General features: G+C 40.4%; 2 protein-coding genes across 3 annotated transcripts in view; one reads left to right on the forward strand and one right to left on the reverse strand.

Moving 5' to 3' along the window:
• Positions 1 to 485: 485 nt before the first annotated feature.
• BLZF1 (basic leucine zipper nuclear factor 1) lies at positions 486 to 6,352 on the reverse strand. 2 transcript variants are annotated; one of them, XM_015875357.3, is made up of 7 exons: positions 6,297 to 6,352; positions 6,006 to 6,059; positions 5,024 to 5,463; positions 4,603 to 4,802; positions 2,952 to 3,080; positions 2,172 to 2,391; positions 486 to 1,853 (listed from the first exon to the last, which is right to left on the reverse strand). In XM_015875357.3, the coding sequence occupies exons 2-7, from the start codon at positions 6,022 to 6,024 to the stop codon at positions 1,674 to 1,676; spliced, it is 1,188 nt and encodes a 395-aa protein (XP_015730843.2). In that variant the 5' UTR covers positions 6,025 to 6,059; positions 6,297 to 6,352; the 3' UTR covers positions 486 to 1,673. The 2 variants fall into 2 exon arrangements, with proteins under 2 accessions (XP_015730843.2, XP_032303519.2); XM_032447628.2 differs by having other exon boundaries at positions 6,208 to 6,352.
• A 14-nt stretch (positions 6,353 to 6,366) lies between these two features.
• NME7 (NME/NM23 family member 7) overlaps positions 6,367 to 19,750 on the forward strand; it is a 141,095-nt gene continuing 127,711 nt past the window's right edge. Inside the window, exon 1 of the mRNA XM_085525248.1 lies at positions 6,367 to 6,414. Within this exon, the coding sequence (XP_085381374.1) occupies positions 6,412 to 6,414 (3 nt within the window). The 5' untranslated portion in view covers positions 6,367 to 6,411. The remainder of the gene's footprint in view (positions 6,415 to 19,750) is intronic.

Genomic DNA, 19,750 nt, shown 5'->3' on the forward strand with positions numbered 1-19,750 from the left:
TTCCTGGATGCAGGCTATTATTGATTTGATTTTGCTCGATTAATATTGCTATTTACTGCTTGTGATGAGTGTGTAACTTGTGGTGTTGGAAGATGCTTTCTGGAATCTTTGCCACTTTCTATTGGCCTGTGGAGCAGCTGTTCCAGCCCAACTGAAGGACTATTCTAACTCAGGGAAAGTGGCGACTAATGGCTAATGTGCATGTGAACTTGAAGGTTTTTGGAACTTTATTTCTGTGAGTCAAACTGATGCATTCACATTTAGTAACTTATTATTCCGTGAAATGAAAGATAATGTAAATTATGACCTTTACCCATATCAAGGAGGCTGAATTCCTTGTGTACGTTTCCACGTTTGCTACATTTATTAAAATATACCATTACCTTGATATTGGGAACTTGTGATAAATGTGCTGAAGTGACTGATGAGAGCAAAGTTATCTGTGAGGAACACAAGGTCTGAAATGAGCTGTACTGAATCCAAAATTGTAACTTATAAGCAAAGAAAATTTATTGTATTCTTCATGCAAACCAAAGCACACCCAAGAACTTGTAACTTGCAAATTATGTTCATGGTATGAGATTTAAAAAGAGTGAAAGTAGCTATTGTAGAAACCCTTTTCCTAAACTTGACAGTACTAATGGTAAATCTGGGACTTAAATTAAAATACTTATTTGCATCATCCTAATTTTCCTCCATGTTTGCTCCTCTGTTTCCTTGACACCTTCTATCTTTGGATTTAGCAGATAAGCTGCAGGAGCATTTATTTGAACTTACATCACAATAACAATATCATAAAGTAAAAAAATATTTTTTTACTAATACCTGTTTTTACTAATACTTGTGCAAAAGTAGTGCTTATCTTCAGCCTCCCATAACACCCAGGAAGACTGGGCAAGGAATGAACTCTAATGCTAGTTTAGCTTTCAACACTGTATACAAAAGGAAGTGTGTCCGTGTTGCTTATCTGAGGACTGACTACTTAACAGCATGACTCTACAAAATGAAAGAGGGAAAAGCCATTGTTTTAGCTATATGAAAATACAAGAATATCACTCCAGTTTTTAAGAATCCATTTAAAACCAGTTACTATTTATATGTTGTGGCTAGAGTTCATTCAAGCTCTTTTCCTCTTCTCCACAGTCTTTCACAATTTACAGCTACAAGGACTCACTGCATACACTCCTTATGACTACATTTAAAAGGCTGAACATAGACATGAGGAGAGTTCATTGCAGTTAAAGAACCATGGAGCTGACCATATTCTAATGACCTTGGATTGTTATTTCTTATTTAAAAATATAGCACTTCCTTTGCTTTGGTATGGTTCATGCTTTTGCTTCCCTCTAAAGATGATGAATTCATTAATATTTGCTAATAAGATTGTCAGCGGGATCTCTATGCTCTGCAGGTTGGACCAGTAAAGTCTTTGGTCTTGCCTTTGTAGAAGGAAGTAACTTTTCAGATCAAAATGTAATAGAGTATCCCACAGAATAAGGAAATCCTGCCAGTCCCTGGCTTCAAGAGGCAGAGGAAGCAGAAAATACAGGATTTCCAATTATAAACCCACTCATACAGAAAGAAAGAGGAACAAGGGAAGCCTGCTGAACACCAACTAGTGGAATTCTTTAGAAAGAGTGCCATGTGCAGTTGTAAATATCAGCCATATGTTTTTAAAGGGCTATCAGCTCTCCTTGACAGTGATCGCAACAATTGAAAGTGATATCTTCGTATCTTGTGTATGGGTGAAACCTTCCAATATTCTTTTTTGTAGAAAGGAAGGAAGAAGTCTCAGAAAAAGAAGCTTCTGCTGATGTTTCTGTACGTGCAGCTGGATCCAGAACATGTAGCACCTAAGGGAGGAAAAGCTGAGAATGAAAATCTATCTACAAAGCTTAATAGGATTTATCCTTCTCTAATAGCAAGGATGGTTTTCTGCTCTAAAGCAGAGTTTTTCAACTTGATTTCAGACAATACAGATAAATCGTTGTGCTTATTCTTCCATGTTTTTGATTTTTAGACACCGGACAGCACTATCCAGCATGTTTCCCCTGCAAATCCTTTTTCAATACAATATTAAGCTGTTGCCACAACATAAGGCTTTTCTTTCTGAAAACACGATCCTGACCCTGTGCTGTGTTGAAAGACTGAGTTACACAAATGGTTCTTACCCTTTCAGCCATTTTCTCAGCAGGGGTATTGCAAAACTCCACAGCTGTTGAAGTCTTTTTCGGACTGCTACATCCAACGTTTCCAAGAAGATGTGAGCTTACAGCTTTGGCTAGTTTACAGTTCACAGCTGCTAGCTCTGTTGTAGTGTAAGGCTGGGCACTGGGGTAGTAGGTCTGTTGTCTCCCCCACTGAAGAGACACCATCAGCTCCTCCAGAAGCCTGAAGAGAGAGGAAAAAAATCTAGTGCTTTTCATATTCTATATTATCAGCACACATGCTTAAGTGGAATCTTCCCAAAAATTGCTGTATGAGACAAACGTTAATCAAAGAAGGTTTAACTATTTAAAGCAAGGAGGCAGAACAGGTTTCTCTCACAGGGAAGGCCTCACCAATGCAGAATTCTTAATAGTGATAAAAGATGCTCATCAGACGAAGTATTAAAGAGTCACTGCAGGTAATGGAATCTGTTAGTTTGGAAAGAGAAGATGCCTGAAGTTGAGACAGCAAGTGATTTACTATATAAAGTCTGCAGATATAAGAGGTGTTAGTTCCACAGAATATGACCTCCAAGATCTCACACCTCTATGGAACACTGAATTAATGCTACTTTGGCTTTCATCTCTGAGAATGGAAAGCAGCTGTACTAATCATCAGCATATTTATTTTTTTCTTAAATATGGCAGGAAAAGGGGAAAGTTATTTGACTCTTTTCCAGCCCAGAATAAACCAACTGAAATGAGAAGTTTGTAGAGAGGTAATTTGGATTAGGAAAATCGTACTTTTGTGTATGAATCATTTCTTGACGGAACTGATCACGTTCATTCAGCAGATCCTGGATTGCACTCTGTGCATCTCTGGTTTGACGCTGAAGAATTGCTCTGGTGTTGGTTAGTTCATCAGCCATAACCCTGCAAAAGATATCTCCAATTAGTAATTTAAGCGAGCAGTTTGAAAGTCACCTTCACTCTACTGCAGACAGTAATTAACCTGCTCAGATTAAGGATTAAGCTGCCATTCCCCTTCCATCTCCGTGCAGAACATGTCAGCCTAATTACAAAGGACATGTATTAAGAGTAATTTTGGTTCAACTGCATTCAACACAAGTGCAAAATTACATTATGGCTTGCTGAGTCTACACAATCTAATGCCACTCTATGCAAATAGGTAAGTAAGTATGGTGGACAAATACCCTGACACATAAAGCTGAATACACTTTGTTATTGACAGGGTTCTTGCAAGTACACTATAATCATGTGTTTTCCGTCATTTCTAAAGATGACAGCTATGTCTGCAGGCTGCATTCACTTCTTTGCTTCTCTCAGGGAGCAGTACCTAGATGTTAAATGCTCCGGATACAAGCATGTGAGAGCTGCAAATGAGAAAGCCCTTGTGATATTTTGCTGTTCTGTGCCAACAGACTTGGCACTGAGCACTGGAGTTGGTATTTCAATGCCTGAGATACAGCAAATACCAAGAACAGAATGCATTCTAATAACTACCAGTAAGAAATCTGAGACTTGAATGAATGAGAACCTTGCAATAGAAAAGGTGTTACCTTGATCACATCTCCACACTGTTAAAAATATTATTGAAAGGGGTTCCCTTCCAGTGATCTTAAGATTCTTATTAATGCTGAAGAAACAAGTTAAACTGGGATAGTGATACTTGCCTGGATAGTACTATCACAACTGTTTATTCACTCAGTACATCAAAACTGCTGAGTACCAGCAACTTAAATGGAGGAGAATAAATATTCCCATTTCCTTGAAGAAGTCTTTTTCATAATATGCATTAAGCATCACTATTTAAGATGCAGTGAGTTGCATATGGGTACAGTAGAAGATTAAAATCCTAACACTGGCAGATCATCTGCACTTAGCAAGTTAAAAGTCTAATCCCTTGTCAAATGAGACTGACATTTAGACCAGCTTAAGATTTGCTCCCAGCTCTTGCTGTGTATTAGTTTATGAGTACAGAAGTAACTGTTGGGTTCCCAGCACTAACACAACCAGCGTTTAATGAAGAGGTCTTCCTGTTCCTCCTTCCTTTGTTGCTGTTTTTAGTAGAACCCTGAAAAATTAATTAACTTTGTTTGTTTTTACAAATTGATGATTGTATCATACTTTCATCTGTCCTGGAAGATGATTTTAAACCCTAAACTGGATGCAGTTGATCAGAAGTAAGAACTTAACAAGAACAGGAGTTCACATTTTAAGAGTATTATGACACACTCTATTACTTTTGAAAGGCAGAACAACTGAGCTTTACAAGGAGTTTACTTTCTTTTTATCTCTTCTACTGATGGAAACTTCACAGTAAGTGTCTTACAATAGCTGCTGTGGCTGCCCTCTGCATATATACGTACATTCCCAAGTGCCTCAGTGGGTATAATAAAAGCCTACAGGAAAATGGTGCTTTAAGTGGGAATACCTGCTTGCTAGGAATTTGCTTCGCCAAACATCGCACTGTATGGACATGCGCTCCAGTTGTTCAGACAACTGAGACAGATTCCTGCCCAAGACTTCGTTTTCTAGGATAAGCTGATTTTTCTCACGAGCCATCCGTTCAAAGTGATACTGCAGATCATCCCCAACAGAAGCAACAAGCAGTTTCTTCAGCTCCCGATTCACCTAGAATTAGACCAAACTATCTGATCATTATCAACATAGACTGAAACACTTTCTGCTTTTGTATGCAGTGCAACTTAGGCAACTTAACTTTCCAAAAAGAAAACAATGTGTTTCAAAGCTTCAGTGTCATAGCAGTAATTTTTTGTTTTACTCACAAACTAAATAAACCAAAGCAGCACAACTGTGTGAGGGGAAAAAAAAACCACCTTTTTGTTTCTTACCTCTGTCTGTATACGCAGCTGATTAGAGAGACCTTCTTTATCCTGTAACAACCTCTTTTCTGAATTCTTCAGCTTTTCGATCGCATTTTTTAGCTCAGTCTGTTCTTTCTTGGGATCTGCAGTTCCGTCCGACTGATGGAAAGCATCTCCTTTGTGTCCCGCCGATTTAGCTACTTTAGCATTTTTAGTTGCAACAACATGGGTGATAGCCGCTTTGGGGACTAATATACGCACGGCTTCAACTTCTACAGACTTATCAGCATGTATCTGCCCTAGCTGGAGCACTCCGGGACTCAGAGATGAGGCTGTCTTTTTTTGTGGGCTGTGGTGGATGTGATGGTTTGTAGTGCTGGCTCCACTGCTTACTTCTACCGGTTCATCCGTCTGCTCTGTTTCCATGCCATCTCCGGGTCCTCGGATGGGTGACGAGGCATAGTCAACTACAATTCAGAAACAGCAGAGGAAGTTCACCATCTTAGTGTCACTGCGACTCTTCCCTTCATTTATGTACATCAAAGGTGAAAGCTTTAATTTTACAGTGCATGCACATAACAGCCCTTTGCAGCAGGAGCTATCAAGCATAAATTAGAATCTGGAAAGCCATTATTCAAGTGTGTGTTGCTAATTATGACACATCTGTCAATAAATCATACTAATTTCCACCACATAATATTAGGTAGATGCAATATGATCAAGAACTATTAAGGAGAAAAACTCCTGACAGTGTTACCTATGGACTGACAGCAAACTTCAGCTTTTGGGAGCTGATCACTGATATAAAGCTACTATTAAGCAACATAGCTATTAACACCATAAGGAGTTAAAGAGGCTTTAAGTCCTACAACGTGCTTACAAACAAAACCACGTTAGGAGATGTAGTTTAATTAACTGCTCATTTCATGCAGCCACAGAAACAAGACCCAAGAACTCAGGTTAAAGCCCTTTTAATCCACCCTGCTCAGACACCACACCAACTATTTACCTTTTTCTACAGATGTCATTTTCTTGCTAGCAATCAGCTCTTAACTACGTGATCCTGAGGAGGAAAAGAGGGAAAAACATCTTCAATTGAACTTAATCTTGGCTTATCCTATTGCTTCAACTTCCACCTCTTGCTCGTCCAGTTTCCATTCCTCAACCCCCCCCTCCCAGTCTCCCTCCTCCTCGCACAGCCCTCACGCCACCTTTAGCACTAACATCGCACTCCCTCCACCCGGCCCCGCTCCCGAGGCCCGTCCCCATCAGCCCCTCCACCCTCGGCCCCCAACCTTACCGGCACAGCCACCACAGCCCCACAACCGTCACCTCCGCCAGCGCTACCCAAGTTCCGCTTCCGACCGGGCGGGGCGTCGGTTGCCAAGGCCGCGGGAGGCGAGGCGAGCGCCGCCATGGTGAGCGCCGGGGATGGGGGCGGCTGGGTGGGCTCCTCGCTTGGGGTTAAAGCAGCGGGGAGCTGGTCCCCTAAGGGGGATTTTTATAGCGGTAGGGGCTGTGTGGGCTCTTGACTTGGTGACTTACTAATGATTTTTATAAGCTGCTGTTGTGCTTTTTTTTTTTTTTCTTATGGGATTACAGGATTTTAGGCCGTTTCTTAGATAGTCAAAATCACATTGAACTGCGGTCTCTCCCAGCTCAGGGTGAGCCTGGATTCTGAAAGTGCACTTCTCTGTTTCATTGGTAGTGAAATAAAACATGACATAAAACCAGGTGTGTGACAGAACGTTTTGGAACCTCACTTGAAATTTACTCCCAGCTTGCAAAAGAAGAATTCCTGGTTACTTCTGCATATGGTGCTTGTAACTGTGCCTTAATGAACACCACAGTTCCATACTCCACTTGCCAGAAGCCCTATCAAAGCCAAGTGTGTCACATCAGTGTCTCCTCCCTTATTTATTTAGCCCAGTTACCAAGTCTGAGAAGGAAAATGTTCATGACAGGGTTTTATTTTTCTCATCACATTAACATTATCTACTTTATATTACTATTTTGTCTTCAGAGATGCTCCCTGATTTTCTAATAACTCATTCTGTTATCTTCCAAAGCCTGCAGTTGAGTGAGCAGTCCCAGCCTTGTTCTCCTTCAGTCCCTGGGGCTGTTCTCTACAGGTGCTCACTCATTCATTGAAGGAATGCTGTGGTAGCAGGAGATGTTGAGAGAGAAGGTGTTGTGGGACAGCGTGCTACACAGTGAGGTAGGGACACAGCATCCTAGAAGTGGGATACTGTAGCCAAAATGCTGTGTCACAGCTTGAAGCAGTGATTGAGCACCTGGCAGGAAGGCAGGGGCAACCCATGGGAGCTCAGGTGCATGCAGTGTACTTGATTGACTAAAAGGGGTGGAGCCAGGAGCCACCCTTTCCTAGACCTCATTTAAGTGTTGGCAGTGGAAATAAGAATATCTCGCTGGTGGTCACTGTGTTCTTGATGCTTTATAAGGGTAAGCATCTTCTTTCCTTTATTTCTGTGCCTATTGCTGTTATATTTGAACTGTTCCTCACTTGCCATAGCATAGGGCCTTACAGCTCTGCTGTTGTTGCTGTGCTTTCTATTGTGCTATGGGTGCATTTTTCTAAGGCTTTGACACTGTGACTTAAAGCATCTACTCCAACTCATATGTTTTTTAGCCTGATAGGATTTCATCTGGGTTTGTGTTAGTGGAATTTAGGCTTCCAGCTTCTTTAGTTCTTTCTACAAAATCAGGAAAACATCTATGAAATAGACTTCCCTAGGGTAGGTTGCATGAGCTTGTAATCATGCCAGATTGACTTCAGTTATACTCAAGAGTATAACTGGAGGTGACCAGTTCAGCGAACTCCAACAGGGAATTTTCTAACGCATATATGTTTGTTGTTATTTTCTGTTCACTGGTAAACCCTCAAAGCTCAGCTTAGTGAATGCTAACACATAAATGCTTGGTTAAGACAGGGAAGAAAAATAAGTAATTTTCTTGTAAAATGAGTAATTATTTAAAATCAATGCTTTAAGAAAAAACAACTTTGATTCATCAGTGGCAAAGATTTACTTTGTGTTTTGGAGATGGATGTTACAAAGTAGGTAGTAAATCAGCCATTTCTACAACACAGCTGCAGAACCCTGGGCTGCTCACGACCAGGGTGCCTTGTTGTGATCAGATTTTCAGCTGCAGGCATTGTAGAGGTGGTAAGGCTCATAGGCTGGAGTTTCATTTGGGAGCCAGTAATTTCAACCATGGTGGTTTGGCTGGTAAAATGGTATGTTTTGTGTAAAGAAAACATACTAAGCTAAACAAGTGCACATTTGCAAATGACTAGAAGTTATTTCATAAACTCTGTACCTTTTGTTGCAAAATGCTTGTACTTTAAAAGTGTTAAATTCTTCCTGAAAAAGATACAAAACCTTCCCTTGAGAACCGCTTTCTTTTGCTTTGCTTCTGTGGCCTAGAAACAAGGCTGAGTTTCACTGCAGGTACTCACCCTGATTTTTCATCTGCAGAGTAAGTGGAGTTTGAGCCTTTCCATTACAAGCTGGTATGACACAAATGTGTTTCCTGACACAATGGCTAACTCTCATTTGCAGCATTTCATCGTTGGGGAAGATGAAAAATGTTGCATGGTGGATGTTCTTATGAGCATAAGAATTATGATCTGGTTTCTGTTTGAAATAATGTTTCCTAGTAGTGCTAGTTTTCTCTTGGGCAGGTAGGCTATGAATGTGGCAGAAGGTATATCTGATAAAATAATAGTTTTTGGCCCTGCCAGGCAGGGGGGTTGGAACTTCATGATCCTTGAGGTCCCTTCCAACACAGGTCATTCTGTGGAAACTGCTATATATAGAAAAATAAATGTCCGGTGAGATGTATCTGATTAAGCAGTGGAAAACAATGCTTCAGGAGCTCCTTTTGGGTTTGATGCTGCCATCTTTACAACATGACTTGCTATATAAAATACCATTCTACATATATAAAGCTGACAGATTTGAAATCCATGGGATAAATTGCCTCCTACTCTAGCCAGCTCTGAGCTGTGGCTTGCAGGAGCTGCTATCTCTAAAAGCAATTTTAGATGCAATGATAGCTCTTGTGACTGATGTGTCTGAAGTAGCTGATGGTATGAGAGGCAAAGTTATCTAGCATTACATAACGATAAATTCCATTTTAATCTCCCTTTATTACCCAGAATTGTCACTCAGGATCCTTTAGATTATAGGTGCAGTTTTTAATAACTTTGGGACATCTATTCTAGTTGTATGCTTTTGCCTTTTTTCATTTCAATAGCATCAGAAAATGAAGGAATTCAGGAATTACTCAGTGAAGCATTGCCAGGAGAGTTAAAAAAGTTGCCAATTGAAAGTCTATGATTAAAAAGTAAAGCAACTTATTGACAGAGTCAGTGGTTTCATTTAAATTGTTGTTCTAAGAAGATTTCATGTGGATAAAATTTGTACTTAATGTTGTATCTGAGCTTTGAATTATTTATGAAAGCACGTTGGGTTACCGTAAGAAGCCCATGGGTCTCTGTAGGATCTGGAGGAACTCAAAAGTTCTGATAGACCCTTAGTTAGGTCTTAACCCTTAGGCAAGAAGCAGCCAACTTGACAAGGAAAATATGGAATCATATTTAGGCTGGGAGGGACTAGTTGAGGTAACCCAGTCTGACCCCCTTTCAAAACGGTTCTAATCAGCTTGGGTTGCTTTGGGCCACATCTGGGTGGTCATTAACTTCTCAAAAGATGGTGATTCTGCTCCCCTGGGCAGCCTGTCCCACTGTTCATCCACCTTCCTGGTTCAAGAAAGAAATAATCAGATAAATCCTTACTGGGAACTCCTGTATTTCGACTTGTCCTTTGCTCTTTTTTTGCTCTCAGTCTCTGAGAAGGCTGAGCCCATCTTGGCAGTCAGGGAGCTGTGAGCTGCTGTCCCTCTCGCTTTTCTCTCCCCCTGGCTGAGCAGGTCCTGCTCTCTCAGCTCCATCTTGCATGTCTTGTTCTATAGTCTGTGGTGGTTTTGCTGGCCAGTGGCAAAATTCTGAATAGCAGAAGGATTTGCCTTTCTTTGTTCATTTAAGAATAGTGGGTCTCTGGAAAGGATTTTTAGCTGTTCAGTTAAATGTTTTAACCAAGTTCCTAAAAATAAATGAAAATTGGAGGGATCTATTGCATCCAGGTGGGGATACTCTGTTAATCATTAGCTGACTGCTGAAAAACAGAGGTGGTAAGGAACATCTGCTGCTGTGAGCCTGGAACCCTGAGGCTTTTTCCATGAACACTGACCTTTATCTACAGCTGTGGCCACTGTGAATAATCACTACAAGTACTACTTCATGGGCCTAAGAACTGTGCTTGACCTAACCCTCCAAAGCTATTTTGTCTACACCTGTGTCCTTACACAGATGGAAATGAGATTCTTTATTTCCCCTCCTCCCATAGTAATATCTATAGATAAATACGTCTCCAGTATGAGGTTGTCTTTGCATGTTGTCCTGAAGCTCCTCTAACACATGTGGTGTTGGCATTGAAGGAAATTTATGGACAAGATTGTAGTGATCCATGCTTTGTAATTTAGTCTTGTTTTATATAATCTCATTGTATCAGCTTTTGAGGCAGTATACTTAGGAGTGATAGCAAACATAGGTGGTTTCCTACTGATCACTTTCAGAAGTTGATTGTTGAGATGGTACCTTTGAACACTAGGTGGTGCTCCTATATTTGTAAATATTTTGCTTCTGGAGATGTCTTGAGCCTGTTCTGTTCTCTATTTGCATGGAATTTTCTAACTGCGTTGTTCCTTAAAATGTCATGCTTATTTCTGCAGGCTATTCTAACAGGCTTATAAGGAGAAGGTATAGAGATGGGGAGTGGGAAATGTGTGCATGCATACTTGAGGCTATGTGCAAATTCTTTCATATGAATGCCATGCATATCAGGTATAGTCTTTCACTAAACTTACTAACCCTTCTGTTCTTATTCTTTCTGTATATTCATTCACTTACTGTAGTATCTAGGAGTTGTGGTTGTGGAGCAGGACTAAGTTAAGCAGCATGTTTTCTAGTTGCCTAATTTCAGTGCTGGCCTTACTGTGTTTGATGTTCTCTTATGGCACGTCTCTTAACTGACTGGGCTGTGGCCTAAACATTCACAGCTCACTGGTGAGAAGACAGGAATTATAGAATTTTAGAATCACCAAGGTTGGAAAAGACCTCTAAAATCATGCAGTTGGGCTGTCTACCTACCACTAGTATTTTCCCCACTATACCGTGTTGTTTAGTGCAACATCTAAGTGTTTCTTTAACACCTCCAGAGACAGTGACTGAACCACCTCCCTGGGCACCCATTCCATCGCCTGGGGAGTTGTTGGACTAACAGTGGTTGCTGGTGGCATCTGTGGAGCTGCCAGGCTGGATGGCATCAGCAGCCCTGCTCTTCTTCCTTTCAATGTCTGGCTTGTGCATTGCAGTGAGGAGAATGAAGAAGTGGGAAATGAGGTTGAACTGGGTTCCCTTTGCCTTGGTTTTGGAGAAACACTGTGGTGCATTACACACAAGAGAATCTGGGTATTTTATCCATCAAATCTTTCTGTTCTGTGAAAGGAGTGATGATGATTTATACTGTTTCACAAAAGGATGAAGTATGTTATATAGCCTCCTTTTTCTGGATTATAAGTATCTACTTTGCTTCCTTTACCCTATGGGGGTTTTTACTTTTTGACAACTTCACTAATGGGAAGCTGCTGAACATCTGTTTTTATGACAAATTCTGTTCATGTTAATTGTCATTTGATTGACAGCAGGATGCAGAATAAATGGCCATGACATCTGTGCTAGTTAAAACATGGATTTAGTCGCGTTACATTAGAGTGTTAATATTTGACACAATCTAGTGTTCCTCCAGGAGCTTTTAACAGAGAAATAGTCTCTGTAAAGGAAGACTACCTATTACTGTCAGCATTAATGTTTGGCTGAGCTTTGTCTTTCAAAAGTATGCATACAATGCAGATGAGAGCATGTAATGCAATGCACACAAGCACCTTAGAATATATGTAGCCCTGTTGCCATCTGGGTTCACATGCAGGTGCTAACCTCATTCCAGTGTCAGAGACCCAGCATTCAGCAGCTGATCAGGGCAGTGTTGGTTCTGCCTCTTGTGATATATTTTTCTAAGCACTGAAGCTGTACGCTCAAATGTTCCAAGACTGTATGCAAAATGAGACTATTTGTGTAGTGGATGCTTTTCTGAGTCAGGGAAGAGCTCTGCTTTCACTCCGGTCAGTGTCATGTTCTTTCTGAGTTGGTGGAAACAGACAGTGTGCTGCAGAGCACTACTAACTACTCTAAGAGCAATTGCAAGGGCTGCTCCGAAAGTCATGCCTCCTATTTTATTATGTTGGCCCATAATATCAGACGCAGATGGAGGTGGTATAGCAGTAGAAGTTGAACATCCCTACCAGTATTCACTTACATTTTGTTGCCATACAACAGATGGCAGCAGAGAGGCAGACTGACAGAAGAACATAGGAAAAAAAAAAAGGCACCCATTGATCTTTGTTGCTCATGGAGTGTTTATGAAGATCAGACAGTGGATGTGAGCACAGTGAGTTGGTGGGTGATGTGTTTCAGCAGTGGCAACGGCAATGTGAAAGACAAGTTGTATTCTGGTCAGCTGTGCACAGCTGTCACGTACCAAATAAAGAGTGTTTCAATCAGCTGGTTGATGCAAATTGGCAGATTACAAGAGGGAGTTTGGCTTCAGTGCACTGGAAGTGATGATGGCAATGTTGGAATATTGCGAAGCTTGTGCCAGATGAGTCCAATGAATTTTCACACAGAAACTTGCATATACTGTTCTGTTTGCCAGGATCTAATGAACCAATGCTAAGTTAAAAAGGACAGTTTCCTGTATCTAATCGTTACCAGTGATGAGGCATAGTATCTTCAGTACATGTTACAGTAAAAATAGCAGTCCATCGAGTGGCAACATGTAAATTTCCAATTGCAGAAAAAGTTCAAGAGGCAGCCCCCAGCAGGTAAAATAATATGCACTGTCTTCTGGAATAGGGAAGGGACAATTCTTCTGGATTTCCTGGAACCCCTGCAAACCATCAACTTTAACTGCTTCATTGTAATGCTAACTAAGCTGAAGGCTCTGATTTGTGGAGTCAGGCCAGAGAAGATGACATCCTTTCTCCTGCAACACCATATTGCCAGGCCCCATGCCAGCTGGAATATGGTGGAGCGCGTTGCTGATCTTGTCTGGACTGTTACAGCCACTGTACGTAGCACCTTCTTACTCCTATCTGTTTGGTCCAATGAAACGTGGACTAGATGGGCAATGTTTCACTAGCAGCAGTGCTGTCAAAGCAGGTGTGAAACAGTGGGTCACTTCCACTGTGGCAGATTTTGATGAGTGCAGCATGCAGGCTTTTGATCATCGTTGGTGAAAATGAACAGCTAACAGTGGTGACTATGTTGAAGAAAGTGTTTTGTAGCTGAGAATTTGCTCTGTCAAATAGAGTTATTGTGCTCTTTGTATCTGTTGTAGTTTCTGTGGAAATAAAAAGGAGGCATTACTTTTGGAGTGATGTATGTACATCTGACTGTGCATTGTGGCTTATGCATTAAGTGAGAAGCTATTCCATGAAGACTGTTTTGCTGGACCTCAACAATAGCAATACAAGATCCTGCGTGTGTTTTAGAGAAATTGCACTGCAACATCATTAGACAGATAATATGAATCCTGTAAATAAGTACTTAATTAAAACGTGATTACACAGGGCTAGAATTAAGTGTTGAGAATTTCAGTTCTTGACTTTCTTATGTGAGGGACAGGGGAAAAAACTAGGGAATATCTGTCACTAATCGTGCCTACATGCTTCATACAAAGCCTGCAGAATTTGTGTAATCTATTAAGAGGATTTCTTCCTTAGTAAATTGACAGAAGGGCCAGGTAACTTTGTTATGGGGTAGCTATGCACATTTCTGAATCTGAGAAGAAAATGTGTGTCTTCAGCCTTATAGAGCTGTGCTCATCAAGACCCCAGCATGTACAGAATTGATTTGTTGAGCCGAAATCCCAGTCAAAGATGATTCACTTGGATAGAACAGGGAAAGAAGTAACCCTATTACTTCATAGCAGACGGCCTAAGCAGCAAGTCATATGAACATATAGTCCAAAAGGCATCTGAGAAGCTGGGCACTGGTGATACTGGGAGTAAGAAAACTGGAACTAAAGAGAGGATTGTGAATTGTCTGTAGTTGAGGCACTGCCATGGAAATTGCAGTTTCCAGATGTTTCTCAATTTGGAAGTGGTCTCATTGACCCTCTGAAGAAAAGCCTGTTGAGAAAGTGGGGGGAGGTGCAAGTGAGGGGGCTGTTCTGTAACATTATACCAGTTCTAGAAATTATACTGGTGCCTGTGTCAGAAACACGAACGAAGAGGAGGAGGAAAATGAGGTTTAAGAGACAGAGCTAATTGAGATCTTTATCTACGCAGTGTTGTGGATTTCAGTTTTACCTGGAAGTTATCCTATGTTGAAAGAACCGTGGAAGGCAGAGATGGGTTGAATAACAGAACTTAATAAGCATGCATTGCTCAGGATTTATTTTGGGACTTAAGGGTTATTACGATGCTGGAAATGAGAGCACTTTCCGCCACTCAGGATGCTATTTGTTAAATACCATCAGTATGTCTGAAACCTCTCATATCTTGTAAAATGGCCTCTGGCATTTAATAGCTTAGCTACTTCTGTGGGTTTTTTTAACCTATTTTTGCACCTTTTTCTTTCACAAATTGAGATTTCTGTTTTAATGAAGTACTGATGGTGGATTGCACTTCTACTGTGCAAATATATATATATATATACATTTTCACATACCTGCTTTCAACATGTTTGCCTCACTAAAACAAGCTTTTTCTCATCACAGTGTGTGTGTGTGCATCTGACCCCACCTTCTGCTTTTCCCCCAGTAAGTTTTTTACTGGCAGATGTCAGGCAGGTTTGACAGAGGTATAATGATGTTCCTCTGGGTATCACAGGAATGGGGGGAGGGAACCTTACAAGAAATTTTTGAAGAAAGACTTCACTGTTGAGTGCAGCCCTAGTTACACTTCAGAGAATACAGGTGAGCTTGGGCCTGTATTAATACTTCAGCTGAAGAAAAGTTGAATTCAGAATGGTCAGGGGTGAGAAAGGCCACTGCAGAAAACCAGGCTTCATTCTTTCTCATGATTTCTTGCTACTTATTCATGCCAGGTGGCCTTAAAGTAAGGCAGAGTGTAGTTATATAAAAGTGTATTTGCTTAATCTTGTTACCTATTGAAGTGTACAGGCCTTATTTAATAATACTGAAGAACATAGCGAACAAGGAAAGTGTGAAGACAAGCTTGTAGAGTGAAACAGCAAGTCTGTGATAAAGGGACTTTATCCACATTGTTGACTTTTCCTGTGCTCTCTGAGGAGCATCTTGCTGTAGCAGTTCAGGCACAGATTGCATTACAGGAAGTTATACTCTTTGTTTTATGTAAACTAAAATGGCTTTCCAGCTCATCTGATACAAGTATCTTGTATTTACCAGTGCCCAGGGATTGGCATGCAATTCTAGAGTGAAGATTTCGTTGGAAGAAGAGGCATGTGAGGTTAAGTTGACTTGCCTGAGGTAGCACAGGAAGTTCATGAAGAGCTGGAGCAGAGAAATCCCAGTCCTATTTCCTGTCTTCCATCAACCTTCACTTAACAATCCAGAAGACATTTCATGACATTTTCCCCCTTCTCTTGGTTGAAAATTGGTTGCACGAATGGAGCAGGGCAATTCATTAAGTATTTTGCTATTTTCTAATCTAATTTAGCTTGACATGTCTTGTTTCAGGTTCATCATTTTATATAACGCATTTGTAGAGATTCTGATTGTTTAAAACGGTTTTGGTTTTCAGTCCTTCAGCATCATGAATTTTTCTGCAGGGTGCTGTCACATTTGAGATGTCCTTATATAAAAGAAAAGCACTCGGAGCCCACTGGCAGAGACCTTCTCTAAAGCTAATTGAAGTGACGAGTTTTGTCTGGATTCACAAGCACACGGTGCTACTTGTAAAGCCAGGTGCCCTATAGGATCTGCAGCTCCCTAGGCAGGCACACCTAGAAGCATCCAGCTGAAGGTAAAACAAAGCTGTCTGCATGCTCTAGTGCATAAGTAGACGACCTTATGTTGGATTTGGCCTCCGATTGTCAGCTGGAAAGTTTTGAAATGATTTCTATCTTTGGCTTTTGATACCATCTTTTTTTAATTAAAAATATTCTTGCTCACCCAAAATATGTCAGACAGAGCCACCAGGTTGACACAGGAGGGACAAATTATTACATTATTGACCATAAAATCCATGTTTGAGCACACCTTTTTCCCCATGACAGCATGGAGCTCTACAAAGTACAGAATGCCGAGACCAAGGTGGATCTTTCTGGCTCTGATTCAGCTTCTGCTGAGGTTTATGCGGTTCTTTTATTGCTTCTCTGGGAGTTGATTCATGTTCTTTTTATTTTCCTTCTGATCTGATTTCAGAATCGCTGGGAAAATCTAAGGAGCAGCAGACATAAATCCTGCTGACTTAGAACAGTGATAATATTTGTGACTTCTAAACTTGTAAATATGTGGGCAGCTGGCCATGTCAAATATTTCACGCACATTGAAGTTCCTGATTGGGGCTTACAGACACTATAGGGGTGAGATTACATATAGCATGTAATAATAACTTCATAGATACCTTAGGTCTCCTTTAATTCTAAGAACTGTTTTGGTAGTTCCATGTGAAATCTTCTTGAGTACTCAGCTGTAGAGGTTATGAAACACTCCCGGCTGGTAACTATTGTAAACGTGGGTGGTTGCTTCTACTTCTACTCAATTAGAGATCAGAGAGATTACAGCAGGGGATCATGAATTGGCAAACGGGTAGAAAAATATTAAAATATTAATATTAACTGATATTAATATCAGGGTTATGGATGGAACAAAATTATCTGTATAATAAGAAAAAGTCATATGAAAGGCAACACAAACACAAAAACAAACACAAAACCAAAAGCTGTTACTTGTATACTAACAATATTAACACAGGGAATCATTTCAACTGCCCTTTTCTTAGACTGTGATGAGCCAGAAAGTACCTATGTCCAGTAGAAAACAGGTTACTTAGGCACTTATTTCCTGTTTTCTCCATCATAAGAAAAGCTCCAGGATGAAATTTCTAATCAAAACTAGAGAAAGAGTATAAAAGAGTGTATCCCATAAAAGTAAAGTGATGTGGCAGTCAGGAAGCATCAGAACATGTTCTGCCTAGCTTGAATCAGAGGGATATTATTTCTTCACCTTCATGTGCAGGTTCCTTAATGCCAGAACTCTGCTGTTCCATCACTGGGTTGCTTCACCTGAAAAGCTTTGAAAGCTCCACTTTTGTTTTACTGCTGAACAGAAGCCCCGTGGAAATTTAAGAGTTTTATAAAGCAAGAGATCATTTCCTGCCCAGCTTACTAAGCATTCTCCTTTCTGCTTATGGGCTTCGTTGGCAGCTATGTTCCAGACAGACAGTTTCCCTCTGCAGCACAGGTTTTTATGAAAGCAATTTTGTCATAAATGCTTTGATTTAGCTTCCAGAATGTAGCCCCATGCTAGCTGAGAGCTGCTGCTACTTCCATTGCTTTCAGTACTATGTACAATATTTTATATATTTTTTTTGTTTTAAATTCAGCTGTATTTCAGTAAATGTTTCTCATATGCACAGAGCCATAGAAACCATACTTCTATATTCATACATGGAAATATAAAGTAAAAAAACCTAGGCTAGCTAAACCCGCATGCATATCAAAATGTTTCTCTCTGCAGCCCATGAAAGAAGGAAGAGATGGGATTTTGTCATCTTCACATCAGGTTAATTCCTGATGTCACTGATTTCTTCTGTGCTGGTTTTCACAATGAAAAGGGGCTGTAAAAAACTGAGGACAGCAACTTTAAAACCATTGGTACCTAACTATAAAGCAGGCAGTTATGGCTGGGTTTTCTAATGTTGGTATTTTTTTCCACAGGTGTGAAACCTAAAGGAAGTTAAGTTTTATCGCTTGTTTAATAGCATAGCCATGAAGGCTGCATGTGATTGTGATGAGGGTACAGAGATGGAAAAGAACGGGAACTGTTTTAAAGGGAGAAGTTTTTGTTATGAGATGCATAGATTGACTTGTTAGTAGTCGAATTGTTCACACTGATGTGATTTTTACTGGCAACAGACACGTTTCAGCCATTTCCTGAAATGATATACAGGCTTTGCTATGATCATTTTAGAAAACCACTAGCTCTGCATGTTTTTCAGGTATAAAGTAGCAATGAGTTCAGACTTTCCTACTGATTCCATTACTGTACATTGAGTTGGTAGCTCAGTGGCATCTTCCAAGACTAAGTAGCCTTTTTTGCATTGGATTTGCTTGCCATCCTAAAAGAAGATAATACAGAATGGTCATTCAGCTAGTATAAAGTATATAAATAGAAAGCAAGCGGTAGAACCGGCCTATGTGGAAAACCTAAAGTGTGAGATTTGCCACGGGAACATGTTTAATCTGGCTTATATTTATCTAGAATGATGGCAGTAAGAGTGAAAACACAAGCATGACTAACTTAACTAAGGATCAGAAACTAGGGTAAGTCTGCAGGGAATTTCTGTGCATCATTCTGTGCCTAAAAGATGTGTTTAAATAATATCAAAGGCTGTAGTGTCTGCTGTAGAGATAACTTATAAAGTAGCCTGTGCAAATACTGCGTTTGTTGCTGTACAAACTTCTACGTTTAGAAATGAGTGTTTTGCAGCTTTCACATGGTGCTGGGCAAGTCTTTCTGATGGGATCCTTTATTTATTTTGCAGCATAGGGGCTCACAGTAGGACATGATGCTTTTAACTGCCTAGCTCTAATTATTCATTGTGTTGTAAAATTCTGAAATGATTCCCTATCGTGTTCTTTCCAATTGCTGCTCATGCTCAGAGTATAACCTGCAGAAACTCCCAAGTCAGTTTTAAGCTGGAGATGTTAAAGCAAAAAATGCACTTGACAACAAAAGCAAGATCAAAGATTTGTGGATCTGTTTTCTTTTAATGTCTATAGACTTCCACTCACCACAGAAATGACTTTTTTTTCTTACCTACTTCCGCAGTCATGCAAGCCCACACAATCTTTCTGTCCCATTGCTTAGTGGGAAGTCTTCGAAGCAATTAAAATGTTCTTGTATTCTAAAATACGATAACAAAAAGGCCCAGTTGGCTGCAACTCCACCTAACAGCTGTGAAATAGCTGATATTGTGGTATCAATAGCTGAAGTACGCCACTAAGAGGTGCTAGAGCTGCACATCCACATGCATTGCATCACCGTTGTGGTTGTTTCCCTCAAGGGTGAGTGGAGGGGAGTGACATGTGAAACCACAGGTCTAGAATTATTGCAGGTCTACATTTCAAAGCACACTTAAGAGCAGAAAATAAGTTGTAAACTCGTTCAGGTTGTTTATGCTTTATATACAATTCAGGAAGTTAACTCATGAGTCAAACTACTGTCCTCAGTTCTGTTTATCTCAACGTTAACAGAAGTTCAGGTGTCGCTGCTCAGGAAGAAAGTGATTTTCTTGTCAGCTGTGCAGGAAATGTGTCAAAATTCAGTGTTTTAATTGGGAACAAGCACATTTTTTCAATAAATGAAAATAAATCTAGTCCCAGACTCAGTGTCATAAAGGTAA

Source organism: Coturnix japonica, chromosome 1, assembly GCF_054131305.1.
Source record: "Coturnix japonica strain WE chromosome 1, WE-NBRP24, whole genome shotgun sequence".
In the NCBI taxonomy this organism is placed as follows: Eukaryota; Metazoa; Chordata; class Aves; order Galliformes; family Phasianidae; genus Coturnix; species Coturnix japonica.

Excerpts from the sequence above, each read along its gene's own strand:
- BLZF1 (XM_015875357.3), bottom strand. Across the intron at positions 3,081-4,602 it reads AGCAAATTCCTAGCAAGCAG|GGTTATGGCTGATGAACTAA; the intron begins GTATTCCCACTT and ends TATCTTTTGCAG. Across the intron at positions 2,392-2,951 it reads GAAATGATTCATACACAAAA|GCTTCTGGAGGAGCTGATGG; the intron begins GTACGATTTTCC and ends CTCTCTCTTCAG.